The sequence below is a fragment of the Ailuropoda melanoleuca genome, chromosome 1, assembly GCF_002007445.2.
Source record: "Ailuropoda melanoleuca isolate Jingjing chromosome 1, ASM200744v2, whole genome shotgun sequence".
Lineage (NCBI taxonomy): Eukaryota > Metazoa > Chordata > Mammalia > Carnivora > Ursidae > Ailuropoda > Ailuropoda melanoleuca.
Window position 1 is genome coordinate 197,686,914 of NC_048218.1, and position 23,897 is coordinate 197,710,810.

General features: G+C 43.1%; 1 protein-coding gene across 1 annotated transcript in view; it reads right to left on the reverse strand.

Annotated features, from left to right (window-relative positions):
* Positions 1–21,744, reverse strand: part of SVOPL (SVOP like) — an 82,602-nt gene extending 60,858 nt beyond the window's left edge. Inside the window, exons 1-8 of the mRNA XM_019794091.2 lie at positions 21,663–21,744; positions 21,390–21,481; positions 18,298–18,396; positions 13,628–13,699; positions 11,959–12,083; positions 9,294–9,357; positions 6,738–6,863; positions 4,084–4,212 (exon numbers count right to left, since the gene is read on the reverse strand). Coding sequence (XP_019649650.1) covers positions 4,084–4,212; positions 6,738–6,863; positions 9,294–9,357; positions 11,959–12,083; positions 13,628–13,699; positions 18,298–18,396; positions 21,390–21,481; positions 21,663–21,744 — 789 coding nt within the window. The remainder of the gene's footprint in view (positions 1–4,083; positions 4,213–6,737; positions 6,864–9,293; positions 9,358–11,958; positions 12,084–13,627; positions 13,700–18,297; positions 18,397–21,389; positions 21,482–21,662) is intronic.
* Positions 21,745–23,897: the final 2,153 nt, after the last annotated feature.

Genomic DNA, 23,897 nt, shown 5'->3' on the forward strand with positions numbered 1-23,897 from the left:
ATGGATGAAAGACCTCAATATGAGACAGGAATCCATCAAAATCCTAGAGGAGAACATAGGCAGCAACCTTTTTGACATTGGCCACAGCAAGTTTTTCATGACACATCTCCAAAGGCAAGAGAAACAAAAGAAAAAATGAACTTGTGGGACTTCATCAAGATAAAAAGCTTCTGCACAGCCAAGGAAATAGTCAAAAATCTAAGAGGCAGCCCGCAGAATGGGAGAAGATATTTGCAAATGACACTACAGATAAAAGACTGGTATCCAAGATCTACAAGGAACTCCTCAAACTCAATACACAGAAATGAATAAACAAATCAAAAAATGGGCAGAAGATATGAACAGACACTTTTCCAATGAAGACATACAAATGCCTAACAGACACATGAAAAAATGTTCCAAATCATTAGCCATCAGGGAAATTCAAATCAAAACCACTTTGAGATACCACCTTATGCCAGCTAGAATGGCAAAAATTGACAAGGCAGGAAACAACAAATGTTGGAGAGGATGTGGAGAAAAGGGATCCCTCTTAAACTGTTGGTGGAAATACAAGTTGGTACAGCCACTTTGGAAAACAGTATGAAGGTCCCTTAAAAAGTTAAAAATTGAGCTACCCTATGACCCAGCCATTGCACTACTGGGTGTTTACCCCAAAGATACAGACATAGTGAAGAGAAGGGCCATATGCACCCCAATGTTCATAGCAGCATTGTCCACAACAGCTAAATCGTGGAAGGAGATGAGATGTCCTTCAACAGATGACTGGATTAAGAAGATGTGGTCCATATATACAATGGACTTTTACTCAGCCATCAAAAAGAACGATTTCTCAACATTTGCTGCAACACGGACGGGACTGGAGGAGATTATGCTAAGCGAAATAAGTCAAGCGGAGAAAGGCAATTATCATATGGTTTCATTTATTTATGGAACATAAGAAATAGGAAGAGCGGTAGGAGAAGAAAGGGAAGAAGGGGGGGTAAACAGAAGGGTGAATGAACCATGAGAGACTATGGACTCTGGGAAACAGGGCTTCATAGGGGAGGGGGTGGGGAAATGGGATAGGCTGGTGATGGGTATTAAGGAGGGCATGTATTGCATGGTGCACTGGGTGTTATATGCAAGTAATGAATCATGGAACTTTACATCAAAAACTAGGGTTGTACTGTATGGTGACTAACATAATATAAAAAATATTATTAAAAAATAGTTTTTTGTCTTTTTTTTTTAAATGTTGCCCAGGAATATAAAAAGACTTGAATAGTGGGAACATATACTGTTATCAAAATAAAAATATTTAATATTATAAAGGTGTCAATTCTCTTTATGTATTAACTAATAATTTTACACTATCCCAATTAAACTCTCCCAGGTTTTGGGGGGAAATTAGGAAAAGATCTTAATAAAGTGGCTTCAAAGTTGTTCTAGAAAAATAGTACTGATAAAATAACTTGGAAAATTCTGAAAAAGAATTTTGACAAGGGGGACTTACCCTACTAGATATGAAAAATACTGTAATTAAAAGTGTCACTTTGGACTGACAATTAACCTGTATCCTTTTCCCAACAACATGAGCTGCCCTCTTTATTATGTAATAAGTCCCTATATATCCTTGAATCTACAAATCTAGCATTAGAACACAACAGAGAATTCAAAAATTGACTTAAGTATACAAAAGATGGATTATTCAATAAAAATATATGAGTGCAAATGGTTAGCCATTTAGATATGACAAAGCTAGACCTGTACTATGTTTCTTATATTCAATTAAACCCAGACAGATCCAACATTTAAATAGTAAGTATAAAACCAAATTAACCCAATAGAAAGGAAAAGGATACCAGAATATGGTGGTAAAAGGTAAGTTGGAACCACTGAAAAAGACAGCAGTAAAAACATTAATAAATCTAAATAGATACCTGCTTATAGAATAATGTCTAATTAAGGGAAATTTATGAACAACATGAAACAAAAACACAGACGCACATAATTTGGACAATGAGACGGGGGCAGATCAGAATTAACATCTTCAAGGTCCTTGTATTGTTCAGACAGCAAATAAGGCTACTAAACAGCATAGATATTGTGGGTACACATTTTCAATATTTAAGGGCTACCTCTATAATAAAGAAAGGAATGCACAAATTCCAAGCTAGTAGAAAGCAGCACAGGGGGGAGAAAAGCAAACTGAATCACTCTAATAAAAGGTAGGAAAGGAGAAAATGAAAGACACGGTTAAGAGGAAATATAAAATAAAATGGTAGAAGTTAAGTCCAAATATGTGCATAATCACAATAGATATAAATGGATCAAAGTCATTACTAAAAGATCCAGAATACCAGATTGAGTGAAAAAAAAAATAAAGATCAGCTATATATTTACAAAAAATACTTTTCAAGCAAAGCAACACAGAAAAGTTAAATGTGAAGGTCTGGAAAAAGACACATCAGTAAAAAAAGCTAACTTACGCTAGTTTTGATATATTAATATGAGAGAAAATAAAATTTAAGGCCCAAACCAGTATAAAATAGCAACATAATAAGGTTAATCCATGAGACTAAGCCAATCGTATGTTAGGAAGAAACAAAATATTTTCAAAATGTATGAAGTAAACCGTCAGGACTATAAGGAGAAAGGAATAAAGCCATCATCTTATTGAAAAACTGTTACTCAGCCGGGCAAAATTCGGCCCAATTAACAATATATAACAAATGCGTATACTCAGTGAGAACACATGCTCTTTTCAAGCACACATGGGACATCAATGAAAAGCCACTATGCAGAGAACAACAGAAAAATCTCCAGTATTCCAAATAATTGATAATATCCTCTGACCAAAATGCAATTAAATTAGAAACAAAGAATAAAAAAGAGCATTAACAGATAACGCACTGGTTAAAGAGAAACTCAGAGCAGTTACAAAATAGACATAAAAATAAAATTCCTCTGTAACAAAACTTGCTAAATGCAGCTAAATACTTCATTAAAAATCAAAAAGACCGACCATGAATGAGCTAAGTATTGAACTCAAGCAGCTAGAAAAACATAAAAAGCTATAGGAGAAAACAAAGAGTAGAAATTAACCAGACTACCAAAAAAAATCAATAAAGAGAACAACAACAACAACAACAACAACTCTTGTTCTTTGAAGTTAACACACAAACCTCTAGTAAGAGGACCAAGAAAAAAGAGAGAAGGCACAAATAAACGGCATTAAAATGAAAGAGGGGACATATGAAGTAGATTTTCGAAACTTCTAAGAGAACACTGGGAAAAATTTTATATCAATAAATTTGAAAACCTAGATGAGCTGGACCATTTTCTAAAATACATACACTACCAAAATCGCCTCAATCAAAAGTCTTAAACCAAAGTAGACTCTAACCTTTACATCAATGAAATCATAGTTTTAAAAACTCTTCCATGTAACACCCCATTATTATCCCCCACTGCTCCCCTCAAAATAAATATTAGGCATAAACGACTTTAGAGGCAAGTTGCACCAAGCATTCCATAACCATATTCCAACCACAAGCAAGAGGCTAATTCTCTCTTATGTAGAGTGTTGCTGAGTTGACGGGACAGGTGAGGAAGGTACCACTGGTACCTGTGTCCCCACGTGGGTGGTGGGCGCCGGTGTGAGAAATGATTTCAGACTGACCTTAAGGGTCCTGGAACCATTAGGATGTAAATGCCAAGTTTTGTTTTAAGAAATCATTTAATGAGGTTTATAAGTTTGATATCACTTCCCATTTATATCATTTATATCATTTATAAGGCCAGTGCAAGAACATAAAATGATAGAACAATCTCTCAGCCATAAACAAAGATGCCAAGTCATGTGACTTGCTCTGCAAGATAGAGGTTATTATGCCCATTTCATGGATGAGGAAAGCGAAGGCAGGTAACTTGTTAGGGCCACCTGGCTCTCCACGGAGCCGGGTCTAGGCCGGGTCTTCTCTGCTCTTTTCCCTCATCCCTCCAGGGCGAGGCTAGAGAGTGGAGGTCCCCTCCCCTCTACCCTTCCAGGACTGCGGGGATCTCTGGTGCGGGGAGAAGACCTCCCCGCCGGGAACTTACCAGGATGGGCTCCACCAGCTTCCCCTCCGGCATGACCGAGCGGTTCATCTTGGCGATGCGCTGCAGGGTGGCGAGGGCAGCCTGAGTCTTACCAGTGGAGACATTGAAGCGAGCGGACTCGGGAATAAACTGGGCACAGAAGGAAAGAGCATCAGAGTTCAACTGCTGTGGACCCCGGGGCTTCCATGATGACTCTTGTACAGTCACACACCCTGGTGCGTGTGCAACCACAAAGCCACACAATACAGCAGGCGGCTTCGGCATTCCAAGTTGATCTAGAACAAATAGGGTCATGTCCCCCTTACTATAGTCCCAACTTGAGGACAGCGGGCCGATAGGGAGCCCAGCCTACTCGTTAAGGCAGGGAAAGGCTTACATCCATTTGGTGAACAGCTGCCCCAGGGCCCCTGTACTGCCCTGTCACCCCAGCCTCGCCCCAGGAACCCTGCGATCTCCCACATGCAACAGGGCACAGCATGACTACAGCAGGAACCTCTCGCACCCACGAGGGGAAGAAACCCACTGATCCTTGAACGCCATACTCAGAAAACACTACAGGCTGGGGCGCCTGACTGGCTCAGTCAGTTCAATGACTGATTTAGGCTCAGGTCAAGATCTTGGGGTCCCAGGATCAGGCCCCACGTCAGGCTCCACCCTGAGCGGGGTCTGTTTGTCCCTCTCCCTCTGCCCCTCCCACCTGTTCTTGCTTTCGTGCTCTCTCAAATAAATAAATAAATATAAATACATATATACATACATAACAAGACAGGCCTCCATGGAGGCTGGGACCTTGAGAATCACCCAGAACCACTCCCTGCCCTTCATGCCTCACAACCAATCAAGGCGGGCTGGTTCTTCCTCAGAAAAGCACCTCCCCCAGCAGCTCCCTGCTCCCCGTCCGTGGCCAGCAGGCAGGACAGATCAATCCTCCTCGTCTCCCACTGGAGGGTTTTGACCACTTTCCTGGCGTTTTCGTGTTCCCTCCCACCCAGGCTCCATGCAGCCGTGAACCAGCTCCCCAGGACACACCCCTTCCATGCCACCGGCGCCCCTTGCCTTGAAGGCCCTCGTCATCCAGACACAGGCCTGTCCTGGCGCCCCGCCTCCCACCAGCACCCTTCATTCCAGCCTACCTGCTCTCCCCCAGACATATTCTGCCTTTCACACGTTCGTGACTGGACTGACCTATCGGCTCTGCCCAAATACCCTTGCGCCACTCTCCGGCCCTCCCGATGCAGGCTTTCCGGCCCTCAAGGCCAAATTCAACAGCACCACCCCACTGGGACAAATCACTCTGTCCCCTGAGCACCCACAGAGCAAAAGCTGTGCCAGCGCTTACCCTGTCCCGCTGGTACAATCACATTTTGCATTCACGTCTTTCTCACTGACTGGCTGGCGCTCCTTGACGGCAAGAACTGAATCCTATGCGTGTTTTTAGCCTTGGAACCTAATACGGAGCCTGGTATATGCTCCGTGTGAGTGTGATCGACCCACAGACAAGATCAAGATTCAAAGTAATAATTTAAAAAAGCCATGCTAACGCATGTGGAACACTGTTCATGTTCCAGGCTCACGAAGAGAGTCTGAACGCGTCACTTTGTTCAATCCTCCCCACAGGCCCAGCAGATACGCCCTGCTCATGAGGTGGAACAACTTGCCCGCAGGGTGGGGCCAGGACAGTCCGTTTCCTTCTACACCAACCAAGGCAGGCAGGCTGCTCACGGGAGGCCCCGGGCCCACTAAGCCCCTGGGCCCCGGCACCTGCCGCTCTGTGTGGGATGTCAAGCAACAGTTCACTGCAAAGAAGACACCGACCAACGGGCTCGTCCGGAAAAAACATGGACAGGCCTCTGGGATCAGGATCGGGAGAAAGAACTGAAGGTAATGGAACTGTTTCATTCAAAGAAGGAAAGCTCTGATTGGGCTAGATTTCTGAACTATTTGGAGGGATGTCATGCAGACGATAGGCCTCTGGATTTTCAGAGGGAAGTACGAAGACCGCAGGTAAATTCATAAGGAGGCACGGTCCCCCAGCTTCGGAAAGAACTTCCTAAGAACTAGGGCTGCCTGCGGGTGAACATACTGATGTTGTCTATAAAGTCTCGAGTCTGAAAGTGCCCAAAGCCGGGAGCGTTCTGGCCGTGACAGGGTGTGTGCTTGTGGTTGGGGTACGAAATAAATGCCCTGCGAGAACCCTCGTGAAATCTGAAATTCCTTGATTCCACAGTGTTAGGTAAGACACACACACACACACACACACACACACCACATCCCAGTTCCGCTGAGTTGCCAGCGCCGTCTTTGAACAATGAGCATAATTCTACTAGAACCTAAGGAAGAGGGTGATTCTGTGGGTTAGGGGGAGAGCAGAAGGACAAACCAGCTGGTCTGTACTGGCCTGAGAATGTGTACCAGGCACCCGACTCCAAGCACTAAAGGTTAGAGAGGGGTCAGCCCAAATAGGGTGCAGCCATCAGATGAAACTTCTAGCAACAAATGACCATAAGGCAGGCTAACAGAGCGGAGGGATGAAGCGGATTGAGACGGTCTTGAGTGAAGGAAAGAGGCAGATGGGAGGCTGACACTTGCGGGGAGAAAGGACCTCTGGGTCAGCTGGAGGGGAGGACCCGAGGGAGCCCGATGAGCGTCCTCACCTTGAAGGCCAAGATGAGGATGATGCCAGGGATGGAGGCGATGCGGATAAGCCACCGCCACCCGATGGTGGGGATGACCACAGAGGCCAGCCCGATGATGAGCAGGGAGCCAGCCAGCCAGAAAACCTGGGGACAGAGCGGGAGGTTAAAATTCCTCCTATCCAGGCGCCCAGCTGCCTCTGTCGGTGGAACGTGTGACTCTTGATCTTGGGGTTGTAAGTTCAAGCCCCACGCTGGGTATAGAAATTACTTGAAAATAAAACCTTTGCAATTCCTCCTATCAAGTGTGGTCAACCCTGCCTCTCTCGGAAGCATTTCGATGTAAGAGGGCGAGGTGGAAGACGGCCTTTAAGGAGCCCGCTCGGGTTCTACTCCCAGCACCACCTCTAGGACCTGGAAGAATGGGGAACATCGCTTCTCTTCTCCGCGGCTCAGTTCGCTTGTCTATAAATGGCAGGCTCAGCTAGACAGGGGGGCAGTGCTCTCACCAAAGTTTTAAAAATCGGAGGCATTGACATTTTCCCCCATTGAGTAAATAATACATTTACTAGTTTGTAACTCAAAAGGCACACAGGAAAACACTGGAAATACTCTCTTCCCCTCCTACTTCCCTGACATCTAGTTCTCTTTTAAGAAGGAACCCCAATATTACCAATTTCTTGTGTCCTTCCAAAGCTGTTCTAAGCATATACAAGCTGATAAGGATATATCTCGTTCTCTTTTCTCACAAACGGTATCATAGTATATGTATTGCTTTTTGTACTGAAGAGTGTATCTTGAAGATCATTTTATATCAACAAACAACATGGCAGCCCATTATGGCCAGGCCCCACGGCTTTGGGAACCAGAACTATTCCAAGGGTTAGCCTGAGCATTCTCACCCCACTGGAAGATGGAGAGTGGATGACAATGCCATTCTGCCTCACAGGATGGAGAGAAGACAATAGAACAAAAGACCCTTTGCAGGAGACTAATTAAGGGTTGACTAAGGGGTGACTATTTTATCACTAAAGAATTCAATTACAAAAAAACCAAACACCATTATTTCAGAAAGCGCTAAGGGCTATGAAAAAAGAGTAATGTCATGGGGAGTGATCAGGGATGCACTTTCTGAAGAGGCAGCAAATTCAAAGACCAGCAGTAAGCCATTGTGAGGGACCAGATAGCAGGTGATGTGTCACTGATTAGAATTTTAGTAGTGAAGTGGCCAAAAATTTCAAAACGGATAATTTGGCACAGATGTTAGAGGTAAAAGTGACAGTGTTTCCTGATGGACACTGCAATTGGGGGCCCCTCAATAAGGGATGAATCAGCAGGACTTGGTGAAGGATTGAATGGGGGTGAGGGAAGGCACAGAAGGGGTCTGGGATGGCTCTTGAGTTTGTGGCCAGATGACCAAGGGGACAATGTTTACTACTAGCTGAGAGTGGAAACGTGGAAATAAGACGTTTCAGGGGAAGATGAACAGATGAATTCCATCCATGTCATATTTGTGAAGCGATAGTCAAGTGACCTCAAGTAGCCTATTGGCTACTGCATCTGAAACTCAAGGGGAAGCTCTTGGTTGTAAAGATATTCGGGTCTACAGATACAGGTAACTAAAACCGTCGGAACTAATTAGATGACCCAAGGAGAGGAGGAAAATAAGACTAGCAAGGAGAAGGCATAACCAGGAAGCATGCCAAGGAATGCGTGGCACGTGGAAGAGAAAATGTCCACAGATGAGCTTTGGCAGGACTACGCCCACGAAACACTGTTAAGGATAAAATCCAAATGCTACGTATTAACAGTGTGTGCATCTATCTTCACAAAAATCAGAAGAAAACTGGGAGAAATGGAAAGAGTTAGCAGGCATTGTCTGTTGGGTTCTTTGTCATTTTTTGTTGCCTACACTGAGTATTAGAAAAATGTAAAATAAATCTTAAAATATTCTCCTACTGCTTTATTGCCAAATATATGTTTCAGTGAGAAGAGCCTTGTCTTTCCTGGTCCCCTGATTTGGATAATGATGGCATCAGAAATGGTACAAGGACGCCTCGATTGATCAACATAGCTTCTAATGCAAAACTTCTCCTCATCGGCCAGCGGGGCCTGGGGCGGGCTTGGGAACATCGTAATCTCCTCACCTGGGTAAATGGCTCAGCTGGACAAGGCACCTAGGGCATGTCCCCACAGGCAGGGGCCAGTTACGGCCCTGCAGATACTAGTAACCTGGGAGGGGAGATGGGCTGCCCTAAAAAAGGGGTAGGAGCTGTGTCCCCCTACTGAAGACTCACAGGGAAGAGAAAGTCCATCCCACATGCATTCCTGGGCTTCCATCATTCCATGGAGACCAGCCATTGGAATGTTTCCTGGAAGGGGTTACTATATTCTAAATGTGACTATTGGGTGACAAAAGCCCTGGCTGAGGGAACTTAGAAATGGGACCTCTGGCATCCAGCCTTCCCAGTGCTCTATTTAACACCAATAGGCAGTGTGCTCACCCAACAATCAACCAACCAAAAGCAAAACCGTGTGCATCATATCCTCTAGGAGAGAATTCCCATTTTATCTCACCTGAGACAACGGGAGCATGTAGCCTCGATATTTTGTAGGCAAAAATTCAGTCTTTATGATTAGCCTAAACAGGAAGGGAGGGGGAACAGAATAATTTCATTTTTATCAAAGCAAATAACTTAGAAAAAATCATAACTTTTCTTGTCACAGAGCTAAAGAATGAAAAAACATAGCCTTCATCATTGTGAAATATAGAAATACTACTCTCAGCCCCCAGTTCCTGCTAAACTTTGGTCTTTGACTCCAGTCTCTGACATAGAACGCCTAGAACCCTTGGAATTCCCTCTCCAAAGGAGCATCATTTGTTCTAATGAGGTGGCTCTCGGTCAGCGCCTGGTTGGGGCCTGGCCTTAAAAGACCAAGCCATGATTAGAATCTTGGAACATCCAGCCCTGCCCCCCACCCCCTGGAGAGAGGAGAGGGGTCAGCAAATGAGTCGATGCCTACATGCCTCACGCTTCCAGGATGGGGCCTCCCTAAAGATGGCTAACGCACAAGGTTTGGCAAGCTTCCAGGCTGGCGAACACATCTATGTGCCGGGAGGGTAAGGCGGCACAAACTCCATGGGGACAGAAGCTCCTGCTCTCAGGACCCTTCCAGACCTTGTCCTGTGTCTATCTCTTCACCTGGCCATTCATCTGTCTCCTCTAAAACACCCTTTGTATTGTATCTGCAATAGTAAGAAGACTGCTGGCCTGGGTTCTGCGAGCTGCTCTGGCAATTTATTGAGCCCTTGGAGGGATCTGTGGCATCTTCCAATTTGTAGCAAGTCAGACAGAAGGTGTGGATAACCTGGGGACCTCCTGCTTGTGATTGGTGTCTGAGGGCGGTGAGAGCCTCGTGGGACTGAGCCCTAAACCTGTGGGGTCTAAGCAAACTCCATTTAGGGTCAGAATTGAACCAAACTGTAGAACACCCAGCTGGTGTGGGAGAATTGGCTGGTGTGTAAATAACCCACACACTTAGTGTCAGAAGTGAAGATACGTCAGGGCGCCTGGGTGGCTCGGCCGCTCAGTCGGTTAAGCAACTGACTCTTGATTTTGGCTCAGGTCATGACCTCAGGGTCATGAGATCAAACCCTGCCTCGGTCTCCAAGTGAAGCCTGCTTCAGATTCTCCCTCTCCCTCTGCCCCTCCTCCCACAACCCCCTGCTCACGTGCACCTTCTCTCTCTTAAAAAAAAAAAAATTTGTCAGAAATACTGAGTACGGGTGTGTAAAGGAAAACAGAAGTTTTTCCTAAACAATTACGTTTTGCTGCATAATTCTGAACAGTTAAAATCCTCATAAGAGAACAATAAGAAACTTGCAACGGCTTTTTGGTTTACATGTTTCTTCTCAAAGTTATTTTCAACCTTCTACCATTTAAGAAATATGAGCCTTATTTTCTTTCCCCCAAAATTGGCAAAATGTTTTTGCCAAGCCTTATTCCCCTTTCTAAAACATACTTGGGAAATTAAAATACACCTAAAAGGAAGTAAATAGTTGGCCACAGCAAATGGTGCCAGTCAAAGCACAGGTTTCTAATTAATTTTGTGAATAGACAAATACAATCATACTCCCTTCAGTTTTCTAATTGCTCTTCCCTGTTGCAATTTTTAACCAGGGTTTGGGCTTTCTTAACGCACTTATTGGGCTGATTCCCGAGGGATGTTGTAAATGTCAAGCTAACTACTCCCGTAGGGCTCCGAAGCTCAGAGCAGGGCTTAATTTATGCCCCAGAGAGGAACAGTCTTTCTGCAACACATTAAGGTAATAATTGGGTGCTTTGATATCCCCTAATACATTCTAAGGGTAACCTGCTCCAAGGCTCCCAGGAGAGAGTAGCCCGAGGCGCTCTGTGAATTTAGGGGAGGCTCCCGAGTTGCTGAACGGTTAGCAGAACACCTCTCCAGGCACAAGAAGACACTGTGCACTTACCCCAGGGCAGAGAAGGACAAGGAGCCACCGTCTCTCTCAGCAGTCTCCCCCCGCTTTGCAAATGCAGTTAGACACAACATTCAGTCACAGGGCAATGGCATTTTAACACAGTTACTCCTGGGTTGCCTGGGTGGCTCAGTCTGTTAAGTGTCTGCCTTCAGCTCAGGTCATGATCTCAGGGTCCTGGGATCGGGTCCTGCCTTGGGCTCCCTGCTCAGCGAGGAGTCTGCTTCTCCCTCTGCCTCTGCCCCTTCTCCTGCCCATGCTTGCTCTGTCTCTCTCTCTCTCTCTCTCAAATAAATAAATAAAATCTTAAATGAAAAATAAAATGGCTACTCTTCAGGGTTAAAGGTGCTTCTGATCAAACTAAACTCTTCCAACAAATTCTCAAGCAACGAACAGACTGCGTTACCTACCTCACACGGCACTTTTGCTTAGCATTTAGTCTAATAAAATAAAGATCAGCCTTAGGGACAAAAAAATTTAAATGCATTCAGTCCAGTGCACTCTGCTAGCCTCATCATCAAACATTATTTTGATGAGTAAATAACTCCTAGAGGAATTAGCAGCCATCACTTCAAGAAAAATTAAAAATAAATAAATAAAAAGCTAAAAAATAATTAGCACAAGTGAAGTCTTATACATTTAGAAGTGTTGATGCTATTGGCCCATGAACCACAGCGTATGTGTAAGAATGTGGGGGTGTGCACATCTCTCTCTCAAGCGTCCTCTACGTGAAGTCTTTACCCTTGTGCATGGCCCGACACGCCACAGCCCACCATTGTCCGCAGGAAGACAAACCAGATGTAGGACGGAGAGAAAGAGGTCAGCAAGGAGAAGTAGGCTCCCCACAGGAACGAGATGAGCAAAATCTGAAGCAACAAAAGGAGACTTATTAATGGGACCTGCCTCAATGGAAGAAATTAATGGAAGAAGATTAACTTCCGAAGGTGATTTTTAATTTCCTTCCAGATGTTTGCTTCTCTGAGGAGTTGATTCTACAGGGAGCTCACTGATCCCTCACGATCGTCAAATAACACCATCTATGCCATTGTATTGCCTGAAAGCCCAGACATTTCAAAGTTAGACCGTTTCTCAAAACTGCCCAACTGCGTCCACCCTAACAGGTGACAGGAGCTGAAACTTGTAAATCAGGCAGCAAAAACCTGCCCTCGTGAGGAGCACAGGGAAGTATTGGAATGGGGATGAGGAGAAAATTTAAGGTATTTGCTTTTTCCCTAGTTATAAAAATAATATAAATTCACAGTACAGAATATGGAAGAAAAAGAGAAAAACAAAAATATTTAAATCTTGCTTGACTTCCCAACCCCACCCAAAAAAGAAAACTTGTTAACATGTTTTTATCCTGTTTTCCCTGCTTGAAAGGGAAAACATATTTTTAATGGCTGCAAACGATTCCAGTGGAAAGATGTACTGTAATGCAGGTAATATAATGCATAAACGCTTCCCCTGTGGTTGAATGCTGAGGGGGAGGTTACAGTTAGCTGTGACAATGTCCGTACAGAGATCTCTGTGGTTCTCTGATGATCTAATCGGGCTAGATTTCTGGAATGAAAATGATCGGACTAGAACAGGTATTCTCAAGGGTCTTGATTCATCCTGCCAAACCGATGGTCAGAAAAACTATACCAATATGACGGGAAGGTGTCTGTGCCCTTGCAGCTTTCTCGAAAACAAGAAAAAATCCGTACGGATTTGATACCCAAAAAATCATACCTTCTAGTATTTTTCCTTTTGAGTATTCCCACAATTGAATGTTTTTCAAGATATGTTGACCAGTTTTATTTTTTTGTAAAATGTCTTCTTGTGCTTTTTACATTTTTTTTGAGCTACTTGTGTTTTCAGATTCATTTATGAGTGTCTACGATATTTACTTCGTGCACTTTGAAACATACAGCAAATTCTGTAATTATTTTCCTTTGGGACTTGTCCCCCTGGGCTTATGCTTAAAGAGGCCTTCCCTACCAGAAATCAAACACGGAGAAAAGAGAGAGAGACCTAGGCTTCTAATGAGAAGACATAGATTCGGATCTTACTGTTTAACCTTAGTAGGTACATGACCTTGAGCAAGTGGCTGAGTTTCAAAGCTATAACCAAAGTTAACGCGTGAAGCTGCGTATGTTTCTATGTGTCAACGTCTACATTCTGATATTTTCTAACTGTGCACACGCATCAGTTCCATTCCTGGATGACAGGGACCAGGTATGAGGACAGGTACCCCAGGAAAAGATGAGAAAGCAAGAAGACGAGCCCGGAATTCTGGCACGTGGTGTCAGAGAAGGACATTTCCGCCCATTCTATCTGGGTTATTGACAAAAGAAATGTCTGCTAAAGAGAAGCAGGGGTGACATCAGCGCAAAAGAAAATTCCAAATCATTCTTCAAGGCCAACCTACCTTCCAGCGGCCGTATCTGTCAGCCAGCAGGCCAAAGAGGATGCTGAATACCATGTAGCCAAAAAACACCATCTGGAGGTGGAGTGAGAAAAAAATTATCCTGTAGGCAGGCTCTCTAGAATATGTTGATTTGCGGCATTTCCCATTCATTCATCTTCATGAAAAGTCGACTGGAAATGTGCAAGGGGTGGAAGGTGAAGAACGGGTTTTCACAAAGCTCTCCTGTCTCTGGTCACCACATTCAGGGCTTCAGAGGCTGATGCTTCCCATCAGCTCATGTCACACCTGGAGACGCTGCCTCCAGGTGGAGATGGGTGGGAGGAACATGTGGTTGCTTTCCCTCTGATCCAAGATAATGGCCCTGGCCTCATTCTATTCAGATGTATAATTGTGCATTTCCATTTTAAGAATTAAAAACAAGCTCTATTCATTCATGACCTGCCTTATTCCACACACAAGTTGAGGCTTCTAGAAGCAATTTTCATTTATGTTTTTATAGGTAAACATAAACTTTAAATAAAGACTAAAACCAATCACCCATACAGAACCACTCTTCAAAACTAATATAAATCTCTTTCTTTTCCATACTCGTTCTCATGATGGCTTATCCTACGCTGATAAAATTCAAGAACCTGGGTATGATACCAGCATTTTAACTCAGTCTGAGCTGTGATCTGACGTCTATGCCTTTAGGCGACTTATTTTTCTTCTTTCAACCAATTCCAAGCTTCACTTGCTTTCGTTTCTAGTAAGATCTCTGACTGATTGACTCTAGGGTAATCAAAGGAAAGGTGTTAGCTTGCATTTCTAAGACTTTTTCGATAAGAGAACTGTTTCTCTCTGCTGCCTGCTTTACTTTCTCTTTTTTCCCCCCTTCCTTACTCTTCATAAGGAAAACTCAAACGCATTTTTTCCACAGGGAACTATAAAAAAAAAAATTGTATTTGTTCTTGAACAACAAAGCCATGCTTTTAACCTCTGCATTGTGCTTTCCAGGATAGAAGGGGAGGGGGAGAGAAGCCAGTGCTTTCTAAATGCCAGTCTTGGGACAGACGCTGCCCTATCATGAAATCTAATCAGTCCTGAGAAAAACAGTGAAAATAAGGTCAATGTGATACATTTTGAATAAATCTAAATTTATCGAATATTAAGGGCTCTTTTTATTCTAGAATCATTTTCTTTCTGATTGTTGATATGAATGTGCCCTCTTTTTTCTTTTTTTTGAAAGATGATGGCAGTCAATGGCAAGATTTTTACCTCTTTCTCGTCTTCTAATGGCCTTAATTATAAAATATACATATTTTAATGTCAACCCTACGTCAGCCACTCAACTAAAAAAAAAAAAAACCCAACATATCAGGGTTCCTGCATGGCTCAGTGGACTAAGGCATCTACCTTCAGCTCAGGTCATGATCCCAGAGTCCTGGGATCAAGTCCTGCATCGGGCTCCCTACTCAGTGGGGAGTCTGCTTCTCCCTCTGCCCCTCCACCCCCATGCCCCACTTGTCCTCTCTTTCTCAAGTGAATAAATAAAAATCTTTAAAATGAAATTAAAAAATCATATCAGTTGGTGAATCTCAAAATTTGGGCACCCCTGAAATTAAGCAATTTCTATTATGGAATTATCAAACTCCCTCCAAGAAGGAAGTAAACTAATTCTTTTTTTTTTCTTTCTGACCAGACTTGAAAAAAAGGAAGTAATCACAGACTGCCCAGGGCAGGGAGGAAAGTGGCTCTTTGGATTTAAAGTACTTTTGTTGATTGAGATGTTACATTGGGTTAATAGACATAATTGCACTTGGATTAAGTTTAATTAAAGGATTAATGAAAGTGAAGCAAATAGTCAAATAAGATCAAATTTAAAATTTACTCTGTTCTCGCCCATAAGTGGCAGATTTTTTTTTCTTTCTTGTTTTCTTCCCACTCAGTGTAAAGACAGGACTTTCCTAAGGCTGAGTTATTACCAAGTCTGTCTGGAACACAAACCTTGACCCAATGCCTGTGTGAACCCCAAAGCTTGTGAATGCTAACCCTCTTGGGGAAATCGCACGGAGGTGAAGACATAAACTTTTTCTCTCTCTCTCCCTCTCCCCCCCTTCCTTTGGAGGGTCTGCTTTTTCTGCAGGTACTTATTTTTAGCATAAAAATTACTCTTCTATTTCTGTTTTATGCACCATGTGAAGTTTTGTTTCTTCAGCGCTAACTTAGTCACAAAATGTGACTGTAATTCATCCCCAGTCCTCAAGGTTAACAACTGCTTGGGCCAGGTTGTCCTGAAGGTGGCAGGTGGCAGGTGGAGCTGGGGCTGGGGAATGGAGAGCCTGGGAGTTGGTCAAAATGTGGTCTCTTAGTTGAATCAGTCTGAGCCCCTCCTGTTGGCAAGGTCATTGAGGTCAGTGAACCCAGGGCGCAGTTGCCAAAGCCGGATGGGACTCACAGCCAGGATGAAGGACACTAAAGGACAGCAGCCAGCCAGGAATTCAGAGCAAGAAATGGGCACCCGTGGGATGACTTGAATTCCCTAGAGAAAAGTCTCCTGAGCCGTGAGCCACCTGGCAAGGAAGTCATGTTACAGCTGACGTGAGGGAAACTTCTTAGATGACACCGAGAACAACACAACACAACCAATGAAATGTCAGTTGTAAATATAGAATGTGTACCATATGATACAGTTTCATGGCAGTGACAGATGCAAAATCCACAGCTGGATGTCCCAGCGTCCTCAGGGGTAGAGATGTGCATAGCCACAAGCCAGCTGGGGTGTGGTGCAGTTATAATTACACGGAGCGTTACAGCAGTCACTCCAAAGGTACAGGATTGACAAGGAATGCCTTCCAGATGGCAACTGCATATTATATGGAGAAGAAAATGAAAAATGGCTGAGTCACTTAATTACAAGCCCAGGCAAGGTCTCTAGCTATTTTTATTTATACCCCTTCCCTCTTTTAAAGGTGTTAGAACTTTTTTAAAAAGGAGCAAGTGCGACAAAACTATTAAAGGAATTTTAAAGAGAGAAATGGATGTCGGACACGAAGCAGATTTGTACATTTGCTGCTGGGATTGAGTCTGACACCAGGCTTCACATTTCCTGGCCTCCACGACATGGAGAGAAACACAGCTGGGCGGATAATACACGTCATCTGAGAGGAGAACTCAGATTGGTTCCTTAGGTGAGGAAGAGGTTCCTGGTTCCCAAACAGATGAGAATTCCCAGGTCAGGTTTGGTTAAGGCAGCGAGTGAGAGGCGGGGACACTTCTTCCCCTCTGCCCATAACCCCCAGAAGGGTAGGGGGCTGGGGAAAACTTCCAGCATTCTCCATGGCCAGTTTCAGACCACAACTCTCAGTCTCCTATAAAGCCTCACCGTCTTTCAAGGCCTCCTCCAACTGACTGTGCATCCTGTACCCATCAGCGCCTGTCTCCCGACACTCCCCTCTCCATGAGGGGATTGGCACCTGTCTCATCGTAATTTCTCTACGTAGTCCTGCCTTCATGAACACCAGCTTCAGTACCCAAGTCAATCAATTCTCCACTCCTCACCTTGTCTTTCTTTCACCTCCTTGTCTGATGTGACCTCTTAAATACTTCCAGAACACACTCCCTCCCCTCTATGCACTCTGCCACTTTACCACGGCTAGTGTATCTACCTTCCAACCTTATCTCCTCAGGGTGCTTGGAAAGCTGACCATGTCCCTCCTTAAAGCTCCTTAATGGCTCCCTGTCATCCACCGTGTAGCCTCCAACACTTTTTGGCATGAAGAGCCTCTTCTAAGATTAAAAAAAAAAAAAGATTTTCCCAAGCTCCGCATGGTAGGAAGTGTATTTTAATATCCATTTAATGAGAAATACATAATGACTATGAAGTCAATGATGTGTTTAGGTGAAATTGATCTTCGTTACGTAAAAGAGTAATTTGGAAGAACTGTCATATAGACCCGTGCCAACTATATTTAACTTGGAGGGCTTGCACATGTTGACCGAAGTTGGGATACAGGGGCCTATAGTGATCTCCAGAATGGAGTCCATACACAGACTCCAAGATGTGTCTGATCCCCACCTGTCTCTGCAGCCTTGTCCCCTAATGCTCCCTCTTCCTGACTTTCTATTCGAGCAACATGGAGCTGCTTGTACTCCTGACAACAAACACACGTGCACACACGGGCTGCTGGCAATTCATGGGTACTTAATAAATACCTTTTGAAAGAATGCTGTAGAATATCCTTAACTCCACTCTGTAGCAAAACTTGATGTGCCATTCATAAGACTATTCATAACACTCTTTGGGAAACGTTGAATGCCACAATACTATTCCGTGAGCGTGATTTGGTGATTGCATAAGTCACTATGGTCCAAATAATTTGCAGTCTGACTCAAACCATAACTAATCCATGACTTAAGGGCTACTCTCTCTGATTTGCATTTGTCTCTTCTAGCCTCTTTCTAGGGGCTAGAAAATAAGCAGTTCAAGGTTGTACTCCTTACAGGAGAAGAGAAAAAAAGAGAGAAAGAGCCCAAATGGTAGTTTGGGCCTGCAAATCCATGAGCTTTGGAAGCCAACACACCAAACAGTGAGGTAGACTTTGGCTCTTAGCCCTATGGGATGGGGAATGGGGAGCAGAAGCCCTGGCTTTACAGCTGGTTCATTCAAAGCACCCGAAGCTGGCACTCACCGTGGTCACTAATGCCACCTGCCAATTCTCCAGCTGCCATTCACAGCGAATGACAGGAGACACGACTGCTATTAACATGATCTCCATGGCCTCGACAACCTTAAAGAAGGAGGGAAAACACCGAGTCTTAGTGCTGGTTTCTCACCAATTCTTCCCACGCGTGCCTGTCCATCATCCTTCTAATTCTAACCTCCTCCTTCCCCTCCCCCATGGAGGGAGCATCTATAGTGAGCACCACTCAACACTGCTAGTTGGGTAAAGAACCATAATAGCACGTTGGCTTTCGTGGATGTAATGTTTATGGTCCGAAAGACTTGAGAGGACTCCCACAGATTAATGACATATATTTATTTGCGATGTTGCTGATCCACACACTTGCGCTATAGCCCTATGAAGGTGTCATGTCTGTGTGTATGCGGGGGAATCACTTAGGTAGTGGGTGACCCACATCAACCTGGCTCTGTTGTTTCATACTCATCATTGTGAAGGTCTCAGGACCTTGCAGATGGATTTGTGAAAGACTCTCTGATCTCAAGAAGTTGAGCTGGAAGGCAAGCTTCATGAAAGCTAGAGGAGAGCAAAGCAGCAAGTACAGAACAATGAGTTCACCAGCAGGGAAGAAGGTCTATTGGCAAACCTAGTGTAAGCTGTGCTAGTAAATATTTCTTCCAATAGGAAGTTTGAATATCATCCTCTGTCCGTATCTTGCAATCCATTGTAGGGTGAGTTTATCTCCCAGGGAAAGGAAGAAGTAGATGCTAGAAAAGAATTGATATTTGTGCGGATTATGTATTATAGTACTATCTGCATATTTATAACTTGAAGGTCTGGGATGAAAAAAATATAGAGGTGTTAGCTACTATGGGGAATTGGAAAGATATCATAAAGGTTTGTCTCTTTTTGGAAAGTACTTTAGTCATGTTTAGAGTTCAGATAGTTAGTATGTTTTAGCCCAAATAGTATAGTGAATAAGAGACGGCATGACAACCTCAGAAGGATATTTATTAAACATATCTCTCTCAGTAATATAAAGCAGTTGGATCAATATTAATCAGGACTCTACTCCTCCAAGCTGTCTTAAGAGCAAATAGGCCAATAAGGGATAAGAGTCTGCCCCACTCTGATATAACAGCCTTAGGGGAGAGGGACCCAGAGGAGCAGCCCGGTATATCAAGATCTTAGAAGACCTCAGAGAACACCAGGGTTCAGGATGCCTGGTCACAGACTGAGGCCGTGTTGCTGCTGTGATGTTATTACGTATACCCTGGTCACGTGGGGCCCTGAAACCCAACTATTGCTCCTACTGCCTCTGACCAAGAATCTTAAGAGACCATGGCCAGGAGGAGCCATGCCCATCACTGTTAACACACTTATTCTGATGAGAAGATCCATCCAATGCAGCTCATCCTAAAACCAGGGAAGGGATTTGGTTACCACACCTAATTAAACAGTTGTGTGTGTGTGTGTGTGTGTGTGTGTGTGTGTGTGTGTGTGTGTAGGGGGGAGGAAGCCTGGTAAATAGCCCTTTCTACCTGATGGGTTGGGAAGAACTGAAGCAGCTTATAAAACACTTAAAGAAGACCAGAAGCTATTTCACAGCAAAATCTAGTGTAAATGTGCAATAGACATACAATCTCCATGAACATGGATCTGGATATGGACATCAGGGGTTACCTATACAGAGGTGATACCTATCCTTTGGTAAGGGGGGTACAATAGCACCATCTTTCTAATACAAATAATAACAATAAAGATACACTCCCTTTGTATAGGTGATCTGATTGATTTGGGGAGGTAAAAGAAATTCTACATATTCTTTTCACTTGCCAGAGGGCTATAATGGAAGAAAAGACAGGGCTCCCAACCGATTTGAAGGTAAAAGATGCAAAGAGTTTAACAGTGTTTAAGCTAAGGGGACCATGTAACAGAACCATACTGGAAACCAAATATGTAAAACAGAAGTGGAAATGTTCTGGTTGAAAGTAGAGGAAAGTTATGATAAAACCCTCCCCAGTCACACCCACTTGCACCTTGAAACATGGAATCTTAACATTTTGGAGCCTAGATAAGACATTATAGATAAAGAAATATTCTAAATTGTATTGTTGGTTATTATAAAAGTAGGGCCAGGACGTGCTTTGCCTTTCTCTCTGTTCCTGGACTGCCTCCTGAGAGCACAAGGCTTTGGAGCCCTGCATCAGAACTTGCCAAGTGCTCCCTCCAGCTCACATCACTCTTTTTCTCATACCATTTAGCTGAGGGTGAGGGTCAGGGCTCTCTGTTATTTACTCACTAGTGTCCTCTTAGCTATCTTTATGTCCCACCTTAAACCATTGTTGTGTTGACCATTTCTCTCAGATTTTCCATTCTGTCTCATTATCACTATCATATTCCTAACATATTCTCACTGCACCTACGACAAAAGGAGGAAGCAGTAGTGGTCTCTTGGGACAGTCCCACTATTGGTCAAAGCCCTGGGGCTGAGCTGTCACTCTTCTTTTCTCAAAATAGCTGATGGTAAATAGCAAACCTTCATCAGTGCCTCCTAAAGATTCTGGAAATCTGTAATGACAACAGATGTCCTGTATGACTCTAATACACAAAATATTTGAGGACCATGTGTCTAATTTTACTTAGAGTGATACTGGTTTTCTCCTCTCTTCCCAGAGAAGGAAGAGATTTAAACCATTTTTTAAATGAATATTGAATTCCCAGAACATAAAAACACAGATATTTATTTGCTCATAACCAAACACCTGCCAAAGGTAGATGAAAATTATTATTTTTATTTATTTATTTATTTTTATTATATTATGTTGATCACCATACAGTACATCCCCGGATTCCGATGTAAAGTTTGATGCTTCATTAGTTGCATATGACACCCAGTGCACCATGCAATACGTGCCCTCCTTACTACCCATCACCAGTTTTGAATTAACCCCCTCACAGGGTTCCTGCTCCCTTTCACTCCCCTCCCTGAATGGACATCCCAGAGCTGGAGGTCAGTGGAAGAAATGTGGAGGAACATTTCTAAGCATCCAATAATGAATTTGCTTTAGAGATTCAAATGATCTCCAAGGAGCACTCACCCCAGTGCTGCCCATGATCAGAAACAGGGCAATGTGGAAACGTCCAAATCCGATGGTCTCCACGGCATCTTCCACGGTGAATGTCTTTGATTCTAACAAGGAAGGGCAGAGTGAAAAAAATAGCCTCTGCGGGAAGGGAATGTATATGGATGACAGCTCACTAATAATGAGGAGGAAGATTTCGGGAAACCAATTCGTTATTATAAAAATCAGTAAACACGTGGGGAAATTAAGCCACAGCTTGAGTGTCCGAGACTTCCATGATCATCTTACCTTTTGGCTGTGTCTCTGGGGTATCCAGGCTCAGTTTCCGGAGGCTAATGATGGTGACCGGCTCTGTCTGCTTGGTCGCCATCTTCTAAATGGCCCCAATTCCCCACACGGTTTCCCTGATGGAAGCGGAAAAGGAAAGAAGAAAAATATTTAATAGAGTGCACATTTTCCTTTAATCTTCACAGAAAACCTGTGAGCTCGGTATTCTAATTCATCACCATCTTACATATAAGGAACCTGAGACATGGAGCGGTCAAATGGCCAAATGAGATGATGGGGCCCCTGGTGGCTAGTAATCAACCCTGAGTCAGGGGCCAGGTGAGATCTGGCCAATTTGGCCAATAGCATCCTCTAACTGGGAGTGAAGATGGCCTTTGTTACAGAGAAATAATCACAGCAGCTGGCATTTTACATTGCTGTAGGTCTTGTGGTTTATAATGTGCTTTCTATGTAACATTTTCATTTCATTCTGACAGAAACCCAGGAGCACTTCTTTTTATTGGCTCCCTCCGCCTTCATGTATTTAGCTCAAAGGATTCTTAACTCTCGAAGTCAAAAGAAATATCAAACAAAGAGAGCTGAGTATGAATTTAGTGAAGTTTTTTCCAAATGACTTGAAGACATGGTCATTTAACTCTACATCCCTGGTGGGATAAACAGAAATCAAAACCTGTTTTCAGTAACTAGATTGTTAGTATTAATATTGGTATCATTATTTTGATACTAGTACATATTGTAGGATAAAGTGAGTAGTAATTAAATTGATATGATTAAGAATCAAGCTTTTGGGTGTAAAAGAAAAAAGATATAAAAATCAGAGAAGTTATATAAAAATCTTATAATCCTAACTTTGAATTGGAAATATCACTATGAATTCACTATGTATTTCATACATACATATCCTAATATTATCCACTGGATGAGTCTGGAAAAAATGACTAATGAGCACTCCTAGAGCCCAGATTGTTTTCTTTCCTATTTCCCATTAAAAGAAACGCCGGTGCCTTAGATAAAAGGCTAATTCTGGATCTGGGACAGGAAATGTGTAAATTGAGCCTGGAACACCTTGTCATACCAGAAGCAAGGAAGATATCAAACACTCCTGGGGTTGTGACAAAAGATTACAAGATTCAACTTGAAAAGGCTCCCATCGGCCAAAGATGGGACCATTTAAGCATCAAGAAGAATAATGACGGCAAAGAACTGAAACACATCAAAGATATCAAACTCCATTGTTCATAGCAACACTGAAATGGAAATCTCACTGATGACCTTTGGAGAATACTAAGAAATCAACTCATTATTCTGAAAACTAGTAAATATCTTGTCTTTCTTGTACAAATTCTTTGTACTTCAGGGTAACCGAATAGTTGGTGGAAGAAAATTGTTCTTTAATTTCTTCTAATACATGCAGGAAAAAAAGGATGAATGGGATTAAATTACCATGACTTTGCAACTCGATAAAATAATGGATCTAGGCAATGATTACCAATGGCTGATAAACTACAAGATGAAAGGCTGATGAAGAAATGGATAAGAGATGGATAAGACTGATAACACCTGCAGCCATCAACAAATCTTAATACCACCAAAAGAGAGACAACCAGCTATCACGTGGTCCTGATGAGCTGTACTAAGACAGGAGTATACGTTACCTGGGATGTATTCTCTTAAGAAGTTCAAGCAGAGTCTGATCCCACTAGCTCTCCCAATTTACACAGGAATGAAGAAGAAACTCATTAAACCATACCACGTGGCTGCAATAAGAAAAAAATCCAGAATGTGAGAAGTCGTATAAGATAAACAACCCAACTTCTTCATGAATAAATGTCAAGATGAAAAGAGGAAAGGGGAACTTATAGACTAAAGGCAAAGAGACAAATTAACCAAACAAATGAGTTGATCTTATTTGGATACTCACTCAAATAAACCAACAGTAAAACAACAACATCCGACAGAATGAGATGAAAAAGAGAGGAGAGAAACGTCAGGGAAATGTAAACAAATGCATACGTTTGATGCTATTAAGGCATTTCTGATGACATCATTAGGTGTGAAAATGGTATTGTGGCTACTGTGGAAAAAAAGAATCCTTATATAGTAGAGATACATACTAAAATATTTAGAAACGATATGATATGATGTCTGGGATTCATTTTGAATTAATTCAATGGGAGGGTGTCTGGGTGGCTCAGTCGGTTAAGTGTCTGGCTCTTGATTTCGGCTCAGGTCGTG